Genomic DNA, 18068 nt, shown 5'->3' with positions numbered 1-18068 from the left:
ACCGAGCGTTCAGTTTGAGAACAGGCAGAGATTCAACACGGCGCAGGCAGTTGTAAATAAGAAACCACAGTGCAGGTTGTGTAATTACAGTAGGATACAGATCATTTGAAGTGTCTATGCTTTTGTATTGAATATGATGTGTTTTCATTTAGTTCCAGCTCAGTGCCAAAGATTTTTTTTTTTCGTCTAATGTTTAGCTGACCACATATGAAATGAATCTTTCTTTTTATTGTATGCTCTTTAGAGTAAATGATGGCAGCCTGTTTGTGGTTTACAATTAAGAGCGAGCCGCTCTCTTGTTCGCAGAGCACAGATAAGTCGGGTAAATTACAGCCTTCCGCTTGTTTAATGAGCGGGCTTCACCTCGAGCCTAAAACCCATTGTTGTTGTCAGGAGTCCTGCTCCCTTACCAGAGCTGCATAAAGCTTTTGTTACCAGCAGACGACGGAGTAAAATACGATGAAATATTCATGCATGTGTAGGTGTGAGTGGTGACCTGAAGTGCTGTTCCATTCAAATACCGAGTTCATATTCATTTCCACGTAGCATGTACTCTTGACCACGTGTTATGTTCTGATCACTATGATTTTTGTTCTTTTTATTTTTCTGTCATTACATTGATTACCTCTGTGTGTCTTGTGTTTCTGTGGTCGTGTGTGTCTGTGCGCACGGCCGTCTTTTTTTTTTATGTACGTGTGCATGAAATGTATCTGTCTGTCCATCTGTGTGTGTGTGTGTGTGTGTGTGTCTGTGTGTGTATGTATTTTCCCACTACACCTCCATGCTCCCACCCCACCAGAGTCCCCGGAGGTGAGTGTAGACAGTGAGGCCGCGCTGGGGGGCATGGCCATCCCCGAGATCAGTGTGACAGGCGTGGGCGGCGAGCGAATGTCCAACGGAGACTCCCTGCGGCCGCGCCCCGACGGCCGCGCCCAGCCTGACGGCGACACGTTGGGTGGCGCTTCCGAGGTCAGCCCGGACCCCCGAGGTCATGACTCCGGCACGCGGGGTCAGGAGGTCAGGAGGCAGAAGTCTGTAAGGCGAATGGTGGAGAATGAGGTTTCTGGGTCGACCTCCACAGGGAGGAGCCAGTACTAAGGCCCCGCCCCTCCTCCCCCCGCCCCACTCCCGGGGTAACCTAGGTAACCATGTGTGGGGGCGTGGTCTAAAACAAAAAAGCTGCATGATGACTTCCCACTTTACCTTTTTGGGCTCCAACACCCTCTCTTCGCCTAATCGCACTGTTCCTCTCATCTGTCTATCCAGCGTCATTCATTCATTCACTCTCTCCTTTGTGGCTAAAGCTTCCTTCCACAAGATCAAATTAATTTTTCAACATCTCACTGAGTAACAGATCAATAACCTAATAAAAAAATGCATAATAATGAAATTGGCTCGATTTGAAGCATACAGTCAGTATAATGCGACGTGTTTATGCTGAGCAAAATGAAGTGGATCCGATTGAAAGCAGAGCAGCAGTCGAACAAGAAACATAAACATCAGGTGTAAAAGTAGGTTTATTAACGATTACAAAAAAATTCAACACATTGTTTATTAAAAGCCTATAGTTAACGCTAACGAAGTCCTGTTGACATTAAATCTTAAAGACCAGATATCTCGGTTAGTTCCAGGAGACTGTACATTAATATTATCATAAAGGGGGGTGGGGGTGGGGGGGGCAAACCCGTGGTTTTGAACCGGAGGGATCAGGAACCACTTTGGCCTCTTACTGCCCACTTTGGTACGCCTCGACGCAACAGTCCTTGGTTGCAACTGGACACAGATTACTTCCTTCTGACTGGTAGCTAGGAGCTGAGGAAAGATATGCAGGTCTTGAATTCTTCTGAATGCAAACGATGTTAAATTTAGAACCTGCTGACTCCAGACCTGTTTAGAACCGGATAAATCCGACCAAGAAAAACTTCAACGGGACCTGCCTATCTGTCTGTTTCTCAGCAGTTTGCTGCTGTTCTCTTACAGCCGTAGCATCAGATGAGAAATGTGTATTTGTGAATATGCAGGTGGTTGGCCTCTCACACAGGTCTGGATGTATGCCTTTTAAAGAAAGCAGGAAAGATGCTTCTGTGTGTACCTTTAGTTAGTGCAGAGAAACCAGCATTTAGGTTGTACTTGTTTGTGCCTTTATTTGCTTTCCTCCACTTTCCCTTTGTCGTCTTTCCTAGGCTTATGCTCTCAGACGCTGTCCTCTCCTGCCTTTTGGGACAACACATGCACGCCTCTGCCTCTAAATTACTGACTGTTATCTCACTGTGTTGCTATTCATCCAAACGCCTGTGCTGGACTGGAACTTACCATGTCTTGTATCAGGTGGCGAGATGTCCCTGCGACCTGAGGTTACAGTGTGAAGGCGCCACCTGCTGGACAGTGATAGACCTCCTCTGTCATCCAGCCACAATTTCATTGAAAAAAATTGAATGCGAAAAAAATTGAACGTGAATATATTCTTTTACGCCATGTAATCTAAATGAAAGTATGATGGGCTGCATGACAGATGAGACAGAATTTTGACTCTGCTCCTGTTTTTTTAATGTGTGCGCTTTTCTGTCTCCCTTTGTCTGTCCCACAGACGCAGTGGATCTGGGTTCCCCGGATGAGCTGATGGATATTTCAGAGGTGGATGAAGGGGTTTGGCCTGGAGGCGTGGGGCCTGAAATGACCCCACCCACTATCACCATCAGCAACAGCGTCACGACGCTGAACCTGGGGGCCAAGGCAATGAAGAAATGTCGGCTTGGCGGGCGCACCAGCAAGGACAAGGAGGCGGGCCCTCTAATGACCGGCCGGGCCGCCAGCGAGCACATAGAGCTGTCTGTCAAGCGACTCACTCTCACCTCCAGCCAATCAGTGCCCAAGGCAGGAGCTCTCACCAGCCTGACGCGCACTGCCAGCGCCGTCTTCTCCCGCTCCTTTGAGCAGGTAGCCAGTGGCAACGCCCTTCCTGCCAGCAACCACATCGCCTCCGAAGCTGGCCGCTACTCCTGCAGCCTGCAGGAGGAAGGGTTGGGCTACTTGAGTCCCGCGCCAAACCACACACAGCGCTCCCCCAGCATTAGCGTGCACCTTGGCTCCGACCTTTGAACTTTTTGTGACTCTTTGACTGTACGAACCTTCATCTCTGATCCTGTGACCCTGTACCTGTGACCTGGAACTCCAAGCCATGTCAACCGCAGTGGACCACGAGCACATGAAGAAACACTCCCACCGTCCCGTCCCCCGTCCCCTCCCGTCACTCCATTTTAGGTGTCTTTGATTCTCTGTGCTGTAAACCGGTCTGCTGCCCTGCTTCGTTCAGACATGTAGAACACAGTCACCTCATCCCCGCCCCCGCCCCCACCCCACCCCTTCAGAGTCTCCTCTCAGCCTGATGGAGTCAGCGAGTCAGGGATACCACTTCCAGCTTCACTCATGTTAGTCGTGCGCTATTGCAGTGAAGCCGTGGCAGGACAAAGCTGCGCTCGCCCGCAGAGCAGCCTGTCAGAAACGGGTGCACATAAAAATGATCACAAAAAAAAAAAAAAAAAACTCTTATTGGGGAAGTGATTTAATTGGCATTTGCTGCCCTGCATGGCTTTTCCATACATCCATCCTTACCTTGCCCAGGCTTGTCGGAGGGCAGGTGTTGAATACGTGTGTGTGTGTGTGTGTGTGTGTGTGTGTGTGTGTGTGTGTGTGTGTGTGTGTGTGTGTGTGTGTGTGTGTGTGTGTGTGTGTGTGTGTGTGTGTGAATGTATGAACAACTGTTTTTTTGAAAAGGCTGCTGACTGATACGGTGAACCAAGGTGTGATTCTCCAAATTGAAACAAGTGTTTCTACTACTTTTTTAAGAAATAATGGATCCCTTCCCAAAGCAATACAAATCAGTGTTTTCTATCTTTTGGGCTGATTACCCAAACTTTCCGCTGTCAACACTTGTACCTGTGTGCTTCTTAAAAGAAAGTCCTCATTCTTCCTGGAAAAAAAAAAAAAAAAAAGCAACCACTAAGTAATGAACCAGTATGAAAAGAATCAGGTCTTTATGTTTACAATCACACAGTATTTTTATCATGACAGAGAAGCAATATGCGTTTCCTTCCTGCTCGCTCCTCCCGCACCTTCCAGGATTGCTGTTTATTTGATGGCAAAATTTACAAAAATACACCTTCTGTCATATTATTTAGATTTTTGGGGACAACGGGTGTGTATGATTTGTTAAGTATTGAATTTTGCACATGGAAGAGCAAATGAACCGTGTTTATCAAATTTGGTATTTTCTTATGAACGCTCAAATGTAGTATTTTCCTGTGAGAGAAACGTGCTTTGTTGCTCCGTGCAGATCCTTTCTTGCGTGGGTACGTTGCCACCCATCAAGCACAGTTTGAAACCGCACGAACCCGCAGTTTGTTTCCCAAATAAAAAAAATTGGACACCTCTTGTTAAAACCGTAACTGAATCTATTCCCATTCTGCAGTAGGAGCACATGTGGGGCAACAAAGCATCTTTCCTCTCTTCTGATCCACCCACCATTCCAGCTGTTTGTAGTACTGTAGTGATGTGCTTCCTGCGTCCTATCTCATTGTTCACCGCACCATCATTGTCGTCGTCATCACGTCACAAGACATGGTGATATTCTCCTGTACCGAGAAAGAAATAAAAACTCCAACCATCTGCTACATTTGATGTCCTAAATCAAGCGTCCATGCTGCCCCGCCCTCAAGCAAACTTGTAGTCTGTCGTCTGTGTACTAGAGCTGTTGAGTGTTCGTAGCTTGGTGGGACAATAACAATCATGTTTCTTTGTATGTGGGTTATGGGTAAGCTATTGTCGTACATCATACTGTTGTACTAAAGTTGGTTATATTGGCCTTTTTTTTTTGTCTGAAAATAACTCACTGCTACAACTTCTGGGAATAAAGTGTTTCTATATTTCAGGTGTGTGCTCTTGTGCTTTTCTCTTCCTGCCAGGGAGCATCACATAACATCACACGTACAAATTCAGACTTCAAACCATGAATCTCAGCTACATAACATTATTTACATAAACCTTAAACCGTGTGGCTGCATCTATTTTTATCCTGATGTACAATATGCTCTCTGTAGCATATAAAACCTACTTTATCTGCTAAATTGCCTATTGAGAATACAAAACTACAAAGACCACAACAGTAGTTTGACTACTGAATGAAGAAGGACTATATGTTTATTGGTTAATTTGGGAATAAAGTTTCAACTGCAATTAAAGATTTTTAAATACAGAATCACAAATTATGCCAAGCTTCTAAATGAGTGTAATTTTTGTTTTGTTATCAGTGTGTACTGCAGCGGACCCGCAGTTACACGTCTGTCCGCAAGGTGGCGGCCTATGACAGACGCAGGATGTCGGGTAGGTTTCTTTTACGTCACTTCCTCTTTCCCGCCCTTGGAAGCAGTAGGAGCCGTCGCTGTCCGGGATTAAACACATGGCTAAACTGAGCAAAGAGACCAAACAGCGGCTCCAGCAGCTGTTCCAGTGCGGACAGTTTGTCATCCGATGGGGTTTCATCCCAACGGTGCTGTACCTCGGTCAGTATCCGAACAGGGGGGGGGGGGGGGGGAGATGCGGCGAGAAGAGGAGGCATGTCTCAGCTATCGGCTATCAGCTATCGGCTAATTAGTGATGTTTTCATTTGTTCCTGGTGTCGATGAGGGTGAGATAGCACGTGGGTAATGTTGATAGAGCTGTCCCGTCCACGGTCGCCTCATATGAACGCTGGTTGCGACACTCTTCAGCTAGTTTGAGCTTGTGGGAGCTCTCTTTGGACGATGCTTCTCCCCCCCCCCCCCCCTTGAAGGGCAGTGGCTCCCCCTCTTTGTGTTTTGGTGCCACGTGCCCGGCCCATTCAAATTTCCTGGCTAAAGTTGGGGAAAAAAAACGGGTGGAAGGTGAAACTTTTACGTCCGGTGGACTTGCCCCGTGTGGGTGAATCTTTTGCGACTTCAGCATATTGGAAACACCAACACTGATGTCACACTTTCTCCCCTCTGACGCCCCCTCCCGTTTTGTCTGCAGCTCTTCTCTTTATTATCATAATCAGTTAGTCAGTTACGTTACGCAACATATTGAACAACTAACTGGTCAAGTAAATTACGAGCCTCCTTTCAGTTTCAGCTTTTCTAATGTGAGGATTTGAAGGTTTTTGTTGTTGTTGTTGTTGTTTTTTACCATCTGTGTTCAAATCATCTCTAATTAAATAATTGTTGGGACACCTCAGACTTTGAAGACATAGGTATTTCCTTTTTTTTATTTTTTTTATTTATGTATCAGTGAAAGGACCCACGTCAACATATGGGTCCTTTCGCTGGAGTTTTAGATTTAAGGGAGTAGTAAGGTGAGGCTATTTTCAGTTTTCTGGGAAACTCACTTTCTTAAGAATGTGTCATGTCACGGGTGACTCGGTGACATCTCCGTGACATCTCAATGAAGTTAGAGATATTGAGGAAATGAATGTGCTGCTCTCTACTTCTCCGATGTAATTACGGATGCTGATGTTACAAAATTACAGTGCCGATGTGAGCAAGATGTGATGCAATCATGTCGTGTAATGAAACTGCGGTGTTTTGCATGGGCTAAATGTAATCTGCTTTCCCACTGTAATGACTCCTAATGAATGAGTTGAGACCACCCACTCTCAAAAGGATACCCCAAACCATCTAGGGATTTTCTTCTCACGGGCATTTCCCAAATGTAATGTAAATGAAGTGGTTTTACTCAAGCTTGGATTTGCATCCACTTGCAATATTTGAACTACATTGTTTTTGCTGTGTCACACATTTCTTGACACTTGTGTAATAATAATAATAACTTTATTTATATAGCAACTTTTAAAAACAGAGTTTACAAAGTGCTCTACAGAGAAGCAAAGCATAGTCGTACATAACGTCAATACGGGTAAACATTTAGGAAGACAGGAGGCAAAAAAAAAAAGACCGTACCATGAATACAAGAAAACCAAACAAATAACCAAAATGAGCAAATGGAATAGAAAACAAACAAATACATAAATGAATACATTAAACAAACACAAACGGGGGAACAAAAGAACTGCATAAAAGGACGTGAAATGACGACATCCACTTAAAAGCAATTCTATAAAAATGGGGTTTAAGAAGTGATTTAAAAGAAGTTAATGATTCTGCAAGCCTTATCTCCTCAGGTAGGTCGTTCCAAAGTCGAGGGGCCCTAATGGCAAAAGCACGGTCACCCTTTGATTTAAGTCTGGACTTTGGAACGGCCAGAAGGACCCCGCCGGAGGATCCAAGGCTGCGAGTTGGCTCATATGGGGCTTAACATTTCAATAATGTAGCTCGGGGCCAGACCCAGGCGGGCCTTTAAAAGTGATCAACAAAATCTTAAAATCAATTCTAAAACCAACCGGGAGCCGGTGGAGAGAGGCCAGAGCTGGAGTCATGTGATGTCGTCTGTTAAAACCAGTAAGAAGCCGAGCTGCTGCATTCTGGACTAGTCGGAGGCGGGAGATAGATTTTTAGTTTATGCCAGAAAGGAGGGAGTTACAGTAGTCGAGTCGAGAGAAAATGAGTGCATGAATGACTTTTTCCAGGTCAGTGTGTGACGGTGTGGGTTTGATTCTGGAGTGTCCTTTAATTTGTCTTTGTGGTTTTGGTTTGCAGGATTCAAACGAGGAGCAGATCCGGGAATGCCTGAACCTACAGTCTTGAGGTGAGGACAGATGTGTGCTGTGAGATTTGTGCAGACATTTGTGTACAAAACGAAACTGGTAGACTTCTGTAAAAAAAAGTTCTATGGACTTATGAAACAAATATCAACCTCTATTCAAATTATGTCAAATGGGGAAATTAAGATGTTTGGTTGCTGATTTATTATTTTTTAGTATGACACTACCATGAACTACTTTCCCCCAAAGACGCACTCCAGTTATCCCGTCCTTGTCAACAGCCATGACTTATGGTTACTCTTGCTGAACTTCCTGTCGTGATTTGTAATCACATCAACAATAAAATCAAGCTGTAAATCTAAGTTTTATCTATTTGCATCTGCAGTGATCATGCTGAAAACTTTTAATTCGATGCGCACTGAGTCACTATGAAGCAGTTGTGTTGAAATGGATCACTATTTTTGAAGCATTTGTTGCAGTCAGAAATGGCAAACTCTTGGTATATCTTGTTAATTAAAACTGTAAGTCGGATTTCTTTTTTTTCAATAATGCTTTTTATTATGAATTGTGTCTATAGCTCTTTAAAAATTTAAAAAAAAAACACAACACATACTACATCTGGTGTCTAAAACCAGTGTGACTCCTCACTGAGACTGTGACATCATCAGATCTACAAGGGGTTAAAACCTCGCGATAATTTTCCTTTTAAACGCTTTTCGACGGAGATCGTACCATTAAAATTCACGCCGTTAGCAACAGGAAATGAAAACCACGGACACACATCTGCCCACGTAGGTGATGTCCACCACATTAAAACCCTTCAGATTCACCATCTTTTCAAGGGGTTTTGCTGACTTGACTTATTTTTCTGTAGTTTGCTCTGGGGCTGAGGAACATCTCCGCGCAGACGATCCCTCCCCTCATCGACATCATGAGACTCCCCGTCAGCGGAAGGCCGGGGAATGGACATCATCTTCCACTTTCCTATCCATAAGTCGTGCTGCCCAATGTCTTGAGAAGCAGAGAAGGAATGTTGTCTCTCCCCACGTTGGCTGTAAATGTGCAGAGAGTGTGGCTACAGGGTTCTCAGGGCTCCAGTGTTTCTGAAAATATGCAGCGTTGACTGGACCATCACTTGGGGAGAATTTTTGTTTGTTTGTAAATGTTTGACACTGATGTACCATCCCCGTCATGTTTTTCATCTTTTTATTTGTAATTTAAAGATTTCTGGAAATAAATCCTCAAGAGACATGACTCTCTCTTGTCTGTCTTCATACGTGGAAGGAGGCGGATGCTGTGATCCAACTAACTGAATTTGGGTTTTTATTGGAAAAACATGATGCAAATTACAGAAAGTTGTATCCGAAGATGATTGATTGTTGCGTGTTCATGAGATTTGTTAGAATTTTTTTTTTTTTTTTTTAAAGTTTGGAAATTTTACACAAAATTCACCAACGGCTAAAGATGCACAGATCATTTACTGTAACCTATGCTGATTTTCTGTTATCACTTTGACGCTCACATTTTCCTCCATTCAATGTACAGTATCTACACTCATAAGGACATGTCAGAATCTGAGTGTCATCAAGGCTTTTTAAGAAAAGAAAGAAAAAAAGTTACAAAAGATGTTGCAATGTTGGAATGAATCAACTTCCTTATTTGTGCAAATTATTTTTACGTCTGCAATATTTCTTCAAGTCACTGTTGGTAACAAGGGTTCAAAAAGCAAATGATCGTACAGTGAAATGAACAGTCGATTCAGTTTAAATATGAAGACAAATATTTAATGAATTAGAATGAAATAGATTAAATTACAGTAAATTCCAATTTATGTTTTGCTTACAATGCCGCGTTAGTCGTCGCAATCCCAAAAATGAATCAATATCAAAATGACTTATCAAATATAAATTGTATTTTCAGTGCATTTATGGATTTTTCTCTAATAAATAACAACTTTTACTGAGAATAAATAGGTTAAATAAGTTATGAAATAGTTGGTAAATCGAGGCACCAGGTCAATAATATTCAACATGTATACAGTAGATTTCTATACCTGAGTAGAGTGGCGGTGTTAACACCACCCCGTTTCCCTGAAGCATTCCTTGTCAACTGAATTTTACTATGACTTTCATCTTTTTAACAGCTAGACACCTAGACTAATGGGGGCCACATTCCTGTTGGCCATTCTTGCCGCGTGCTTCTCCATTTTAACGAGTGATCTTCTGCCGTCAACGAGGAAGAGGTGCAGGTACCGCAGGATGCTGTGTGCCGTCATCTTTCTGTTGAAGGTGTCCGGGTTGTCGACCTCCTTCAGCAGCTGCTCCTCCTGACTGCTGGTCAGTGCTGTGACCCGATTAGGGTGTTTCATCTGTGGGCCAGAAGTGAAAGTGGTGTGATATGACAGAGCAGTGATCCCGGAGCAGCTGTCACAGTAATTTACAGCAAGGAAAGATTGGAAACAAGAAAATAGTTTGAATACAAACTAAATTAAAATAGGACAGGTAGCTACTCCTAATTAGGTCTATAACCATTGGTGGACTGAAAGTACTCAACTACATTACTTAACTACAATTTTGGGTACTTTTCTACTTAATTTCAAAATAGCCTACTTCTGCCAGTCCCCTAAGTTTACAATGTACTTGTTGCACTTGTCACACACATTTATATGCCAGCAAAAGTTTAATTTCTAGTTACATTTTCCTGATGTACTTTTCCTTAAAGTTTGAATGTGACTACTCTTAATGGAGTATTTATATATCGTGGTAGAAAAAGGTCTAAAAACATCTTCCACAATGAAAGACATTTCATTATTTCACTTTTAGTTTGTTCCCAAGCATTTCACTCCAAAGACAATCTTTCAGCATGCCAGACCCACCTTTTCTTTGATCAATGTGACCAGCATCATGATGTACAATTTGGGCGCAGCGAGGATGGAGCAGTTGGGGTACTCCAACTGCACGTGCTTAAGGAGAACCTTGTAGGTGATCAGGCCTTGGGCCAACTTCTGGAGACAAGCCTCCTGGACAGAGGAGAGACACACAGCACACCGTGAGTGCTCAGATTAACCCCACAGCCTACAGCTACCGCCTTCTGTCTGCGTAACCGGATGAGAAAGGAGGAGAGCGACTACCTTGCTGCAGTTGTTCTGGCACTTTGTCGGGAATGGTTCTTTTTTGTGGTGCGCCAGAAAGTCCACTTGTTTCTGGAATTCATCTTCAAACTGTTGAAGTAGAAATTACCACATACAAATGATGAAGGCCTGGAGTTTAAAACGACTCCGTAGCAACTTCAGAAACCAGCGTCCAGTGAACTTCCTGTATGATTAGGCCCTTTACCTGCTTCTGGTGCTGTTTGGTTGATTCCAGGACCACCTCCCAAATGCTCATCAGCTCAGAAGTCTCCTCCCCCTCCTCACCTGAGGAGTCACCTGTCGAACTGTCAGTGCGCGCCTCAGGAGTTGGAGCTCCGGACGCGTGCAGCAGCAGCAGCAGCAGAGCTGCCAGCAGCGCTGCAGGGAACAAGTTTAGACCTGTACGGAGAGGAGAAGTATGAATGAATGAATGAATGAAAAGAGGAACATACTGTGGCCTCTGCAGGAAGCTTGCGCACCACAAGCTGCAAATTACTTACTGAATTTAGAGGGCATGACGCGCTGCTGGGAAGCACTTGGTGGGTTTCAACTGATGCTGAGGGCTGTCGGGGCCTGAAGGAGTTGACTTGACGTTGCAATGGGCTGTCTTTTTATATTGTTTATAACCAGAGGGATTTCCCAATATCCCTGATGCAACAAGCACGAATTTGATTATTTACGTCAAGCATATGGTACGTGGTTAATGCTGATTTGATCGTCAGAGCAGGAATTATTCATAAAATTATGTATATTATAATTATTAGTCGTAGGGTAGTTGTCGTGGTTGAAAAAAATCCCTATGATAATTTTAGCCCAATAATTCCCACTTAAAACCGAACATTTGCATCTGTATTCCAATGGCAGGTAGTAATGTCTTAAATGATCAAATAAATGTTCTTCCCCTTTGTCATCACTGTCATCAAATATCGGTATTATTTTTTTTCCAAATGATTGTTCTGGCAGTTGTATCTAAGAAAAATGTTTCTACCAATATATTTTTATTTAAGTTTAACTGGTTCAGTTGAATGGTTCTCCTGAAATAAGTGTTTTTTGTTGTTGTTTCCTCACAGTGATGTTTTGTGTGTGTTCCTGCTCCAATATTAGATGTTAGTTTTTTTGTGTATGTGTTGAATAGTTGATGTAGTGCTCTGGATAATTGGAAAATGTTATTTTATTGTCATCATTTAATTATTGATATGTACCACATGATGGTCCAAATATGGTTTCCGAGACAATGATTTAAAATCAGAAGTGTCTTCACTGAGATCAGTGGAAAGTAACTGAAACATGTACTATGCTAAATATAATTTTAATTTAATTTATGTGTCCCTACTTAAGTATTTCAAAGTAGTGACACTGTGATACTTCACTACATTTTACGTAGTTGGGATTTGTACTTCCTGCTCCACTACATGTTATACTTGCAGAGTAGGACTTTACATAAACAAGCATATAATAATCTTATTAAATACCTGTCAAGGTTAAGGATAAAGCTGTTTCCAAACTTTGGTGTTTAGTTGGGGCCTCTTGACATATTTCAAAGGTGCTCGTAGTTTCACCAGTTTCACCAAAGATACAACTTTCATCTCAAATTCTCAGATGGTCTCATTTAGATGACAATTTGAGCCCCAAGAGGTCAAATCATCTCTTCACAACAAACACAACCCTACATCCAATAACATCAAAATATGAATGGAGACTGTGCATTAGAGCTTTGTTTTTTTTAAATTCGTTCCTCCCCCAGATGTATCCTGTGACCCGTTGTAAGGATCCAGAGCCACGCAATGAACTTGAACTAGAGAAACCTGAATTTCAAGGTGAAACTCACTCCAGCTCAATCATCTCCAACAGGAAAATGCTGCACTGACCCATCAGTATTGTAATAAACCTAGATCAAGATGAAGTGTGATTTTTATGTCACACTCATTGTAAAAATGATGTCAAACTACATGTTCTTACATCAGTCAGCATTTTACAGAACTTTATTTTATTTAAATATGTTTGATGTTTAAAGAATTTGAATGTGGGACTTTTCATGGTTCCTTTACTTAAGCACAGGAACAGGATACTTCTTCTACCTCTGCTTATGATTATTTTATTTTTTTAAAGAATACAATAAACTTAGAAGTTTTGTAATTTTCTGTGCTGTAAAAATGATTTATAGACATTTATTAACAATATTTTCAATTTTAAATGTATTACAATAATGCCTTTGTCAGTGTGACACCTGACACCTTGTGTAAAACACTATTTATTCAAGGATTTTTACTTTTAACCAACCACTTCAGTGTCTGGAAATATATGAGACTTTTTCTTAAAATGTTAACTTTGCACTCCACAAATACACGGTATATTTACTGCTTAGCCAATGAAAACAGGTGTTTGAGAAACTTCACCAATTCTAAAAAGTATTTTAAAAAGTGGCCTCAGAGGAATACTTTGGGGTTTAACAGACATATATTTCAAACAGAAAGTTACCTGTCAAAATTTTAATCTTCACCGCAGTTATAGTTGTAAGTTTAACTCTGGGCATTAACTTGGCATTTTCCCATTATTATCCTCAATACGTGGTATTGCAGTTGCCAAGAAAGGAGTAACCATTGAGTCATGTGCAGTTGGGGTCATGGGTTAGGGTGGAGATGCAGCATCATGAGGTTTCAACATATTGTCCTACAACATCTTAAGAAAGCTGCAAGTCTGTTCCGCTGGCTTTTCGATAGCAGAGGAAAAGCTTTACTCTGAAGTTGTCTTTTTGGTTCTTTCTTGTGATTTCATAAAACACCACACACATCTATCACACAACTCATTTTATTATTGCATTACACTGATATTCTCTGTTGCATGAAATACAATTTCTGGCTTAGCTTCTCCAAGACAAAGCTGTTGCTTGACGATGAGTCTGAAGAATCCACATTTTCGAAATGCAGCTTCTTTTAAGCGACATCACTATTTGAAGCTTGACTGGTTGGCGGAGGCAACCAGCCATGAGGCTGCAATTAAAAATGTTAATGCAAAAATGTGGACTTTTACTTTGTACATTTTGAAAAACAGCAATCATCATTCTGTGAAACCTGGCTGGAATATGATACTCATTATCGAACTATGAACCTCATCTGGATATGAGCTTTGTGCGTCACATGTATCGCCCGCCAGTAACTTACACATGGTTACGCAGCAGCTGGATACCTCGTCTCCTTTTCTCTAAAAAGAATTGAAGAAAATCATCCACTTCCATTAGGTTTCAGTTATGTTTTCATGACATTTTTCTTTTTTCATGTTTTTCCCTTTTAAGTAGAGTACATGCAGCTATATGTCCTCTATTCAATTGTGCATTGTAGCATATGCAATCATGAGTATCATCAGCCTCTGAGAGGTTTCACTGTCAAAATATGTAAATTTTTCTAATTTCCCCCTGCTGCTATTTTTGATATGAAACTTTCCCTCTGTCTTTTGGGATTATTCATGGGGAATCGGTTCTGAGAACCCCCAAATTGGGCCAAAAAGGCCTGCATACTAGATGCTACGAGGTGTTCTTTGTTGAGGATGTTGTAAGAACGGGTTTGTGGCCACTTTTGATCGGGGAGTGTAGAGTGAGTGATTGTACTTTCAGTGGACAGTTTGAGACTTGAGAATAGCTCAGTGGTGGTAGGGCAGTCGCTGAGATTTTAGGAAGTGCCGATCCTGGGCATTCTCCTCTCTGCTGACGGGCTCAAGACACGCTTTCAGTTTGTTGGGTTGACAAAGTTTTGGGCAAATAAAACCATCCCTATTCTTTAAGGTATTCAGATGCATTCATGGATTCGGTTTATGTGGGCTGATCCTGCTTTTTTCTGGGCGATGGTCTGGCGAGCTACAAGCAATAATTCTGTTCTCATTTCTGCTTTTTGGTTTTGTGACTTTATTTTCTACCTCAAAAGACCACACAGTCTGATCTAATGGAAAATAACCATAATTAAAAATAAGCTACAACATTTATTCTTCATTTTACGGTTTAATAAACGATATGCACATGTGTGTGTGTAACATTTGTGCTTCCTTTCTCCACTTTGTTACTTTGCATTTTAAAAGGGGCTTACAATCCAGAACATTAAGCAGCTTGGAGTGAATGCACATTATGTTCCACTGCATGCTTTTCCACAAAGAGGGGTGCTCTAAGAAAACAACTCTTTCTTTTCTCATTTAGTCAGTGTAAATTTCACCACTGTCACACAAAGAATCGTAATCAGAACTCTATTCATCCATCCATTACCCTCTTTAACCTGTAGAGGGTCACGGGGCCTGGAGCCTATCCCAGTAAGTAAAACTTGAACTGACAGAGGTTTTGATGATGAAGCTATTAAGCAAGCTTTATCATCATTGCTCTTCTCTTGTTAAAAAAAAAAAGAAAAGAAATTATTTTAGAGAAAGTTAGTCCTGAATCAAACAGTTAACAGTCTGACTGATGAGGCTGGCGGGTATGTGCGGGAAGACACTTATATTTCATATGAATTAAACATTATAACATCAGATGTCATATCATATGTCAATGAATGGCTGTAACTGTTCCAGTTCCGGGTGGCCTTCATGCTACATTCACAGAAATATTATTCAGAATAATTGAATAATGACAGTTGTAGTTTGAAGTTGTATTGAGTTGTCCAGCAAACATAGTTAAATTAGAGGAAGATGTTAAGTTGAATCACACTGCTAGTTGTTGTTAGATTTGTTTTGCTTTTACATGATCTCAGTTTGAAGGGTCACATCTTCCTTTGACATTAAGAACTTACAGCTGCAGCTTCTTTTATGGAGCCAATTTAAATCAAAGTCTGTACAATAATACAAGGCTACTTCAGTGAAGTTGTTACTAAGTCTGATAACCTTAAACATGGTTAACAATGTTTTATTATTATTAAAAGAAACAAGCGTGACTTAACATCTATTAGAGACATTGTGAGTTTTTGACATGTTTTTTCTTTCTTTCTCAGGCAGATTTAATTCTCAAACAATTCAAGCTCTAGAGTCTCCAAAGATGCTGATCATGTTTCTTTCGCTATTGTTTTATATTTATTTCTAATCTAATGTGATTGGACAACTCTTGATGCCGTCTTTCAGGTTCACCTCACATCCGCCATGATGTAATCACACGGTTACTCCTGCTTGTTTTCTATCTGACTGGTAGTGGAATGGAAACTTAAAGAGGAACTGCAGAAAATTCTGTTATTTCTGGGAATGAGACGAGTACTCGGGTACGGATAATGTACTTCTGAGGAGTCCGAGTATCATCCGAGTAAATGTGTCAATATCCGTGTTGATGAAGGCCTCTAACAGACACTAGCTGTGTGCACACATCGAGGTAACAACACACAGATCCCCGTCTCCTCGTCTACACAGACTGCTGCAGATTGAGACACACTGGCCATGCTGTCAGTGGAAAAGAAGCTGATTGACGTGACTGACTTTAACTAGAGTCATTGAGAAATGTGCAAACCAGAAGGAGAGAAGGGCAAAATTGGTGTTCCAGTAGTGGTACTGACTGGTGTTTAGGCAACATTAGTGTGTGTTGTGTTGTTTTAGGATTGTTTTTTGGCTTAGTTGAAGTTTGACAGTTTAACAGTACCATGAGCTTGAAGTGAAATGTCACAACAACAGCTGGGTAGATTGCTATGAAATTTGGTACACATGTTCGAGTCCACTTCACAATTCATTTTCTTTTCTGTTTTCATTTAGCAACATCGTCAAGCCAACATCCATTTTTCCCCGTCAGCCCTAGCTGTACTGTGTTTAGTAAGATAGTGAACACATCCAGTATTACACCAGCATTACACCGATACTGCACTTTGGGGTAAAAAAAAATCGGGCGTCTAAATTAGTCAGATCCTCTTCACACTCAAAGAACTTCAGTCTCTTCTCCTGTTGTGTTAGTAGTATTATGAACAATGTGAGAATTAGCATTCAACCTCAACTAATGTTACTCTGGTGTAAGCCTTCATATTCTTTCATTTTTTTTTCTGAATCTATTGATACGGTGTACGTCATAGTGTCCTTGTGGCAAAATACATAATACTAACCGACCATTCTACCATGTCTTTGAAAGATAATATACTAATGTATTAATATTAAATATGTTAATATTATTTGATGTTATAGATAAAAACTAAAACAATGATTTTCAAGGGAATCCGTTAAGCCTTTATTTAAAACACGTGGGAATATCTGTTCTTCTACTGAAGCAGGGAAAGACTCTGACAAATAAAGGTACTTGCACTACGATGATGCAGAAACTCCAAAATGACCACAAAGACATCCTGCTCATTGATTTGCAACACTGCCTGCAATGGCCAAATATAACCAGAGAAATCAAAGGGAAGGAGACCTCACACCTCTCAGAAATCTGCCAGACACCAATTTGATTGCCTCACAGTGCAGAATATTGTTATATAGACTTATAGATTTAGACTTTATTAATCCCGCAGTGGGGAAATTTAGTTGTCACAGCAGAATAGAAACACAAAAACGTCCACACAATAAGAATTTTTTTTTACAAATACATATACATAAAATAAGATAGATAAAAAGAATTATTTTAGAAAAAAAAACAAGAGCAATGAATAAATACACACACACACACACACACACACACACACACACACACACACACACACACACACACACACACACACACACACACACACACACACACACACACACACACACACACACACACACACACACACACACACACACACACAAACTATATACACAAAAACAAATAAAATAAAATAAACAAATATTGCCTAACCCTATAAAAAATAAATACATATAAAATAGATAATGTGATGTGATTATTTTTGAGGCGCTGGTGAAGTTGTGTATGTATCAATGCCTTCACAATGGAAAGTGAATGTATTTATGATACATACATAAATTCCAGAAGGGTATATCAGTAGCATGGTTACATTAACCTGTTGTGGGTCTTTTTGGGAAATAAAATGCGGTTTGAACCCACTGAACCCCCCCTGACCCACCCACTACTTCTGGGCTGTATGTCGTGTTCAGGTTCTCTTTAAGTCCAGCACATGATACTCCTATGCTTGAATGATTTGTGGCAAATTGATTAAAGCAACTTTATTAGGAATATACAAAACATGGATACAGTACAGACTAACATGACAAAGCTCTCAAAACTAGATTTTCACACAGAGCTCCAGGGATGGGGACCCATCCCACAGACGGAGTCATTCTACCTGATTAGAAATGAGATACTAGAAGTGCAGCCTTAAAAAGAAACGG

At 41.2% G+C, this 18068-nt stretch overlaps 3 protein-coding genes across 5 annotated transcripts in view; 2 read left to right on the top strand and 1 right to left on the bottom strand.

Moving 5' to 3' along the window:
* hycc1 (hyccin PI4KA lipid kinase complex subunit 1) overlaps positions 1-3363 on the top strand; it is an 18376-nt gene extending 15013 nt beyond the window's left edge. Inside the window, exons 11-12 of one of the 3 annotated variants that reach the window (XM_069694904.1) lie at positions 800-1142; positions 2588-2677. In XM_069694904.1, the coding sequence (XP_069551005.1) occupies positions 800-1098 (299 nt within the window). In that variant the 3' untranslated portion in view covers positions 1099-1142; positions 2588-2677. The other 2 variants (XM_069694886.1, XM_069694894.1) reach the window with 2 other exon arrangements.
* A 2029-nt stretch (positions 3364-5392) lies between these two features.
* On the top strand, positions 5393-8923 carry tomm7 (translocase of outer mitochondrial membrane 7 homolog (yeast)). Its single transcript, XM_069694873.1, has 3 exons — positions 5393-5558; positions 7665-7713; positions 8544-8923. The coding sequence occupies exons 1-3, from the start codon at positions 5456-5458 to the stop codon at positions 8557-8559; spliced, it is 168 nt and encodes a 55-aa protein (XP_069550974.1). The 5' UTR covers positions 5393-5455; the 3' UTR covers positions 8560-8923.
* An 889-nt stretch (positions 8924-9812) lies between these two features.
* Positions 9813-16459, bottom strand: LOC138621547 (interleukin-6-like). The gene is made up of 5 exons (XM_069699699.1): positions 16423-16459; positions 11005-11177; positions 10800-10889; positions 10545-10688; positions 9813-10037 (listed from the first exon to the last, which is right to left on the bottom strand). Exons 1-5 carry the CDS (start codon positions 16457-16459, stop codon positions 9813-9815), a joined length of 669 nt encoding a protein of 222 aa, XP_069555800.1.
* Positions 16460-18068: the final 1609 nt, after the last annotated feature.

The sequence above is a fragment of the Brachyistius frenatus genome, unplaced genomic scaffold, assembly GCF_029030835.1.
Source record: "Brachyistius frenatus isolate BFR_SWC_R1_liver_20210118 unplaced genomic scaffold, ASM2903083v1 Contig_2, whole genome shotgun sequence".
Taxonomy (NCBI): domain Eukaryota; kingdom Metazoa; phylum Chordata; class Actinopteri; family Embiotocidae; genus Brachyistius; species Brachyistius frenatus.
This window is presented reverse-complemented; position numbering and strand designations above follow the sequence as displayed.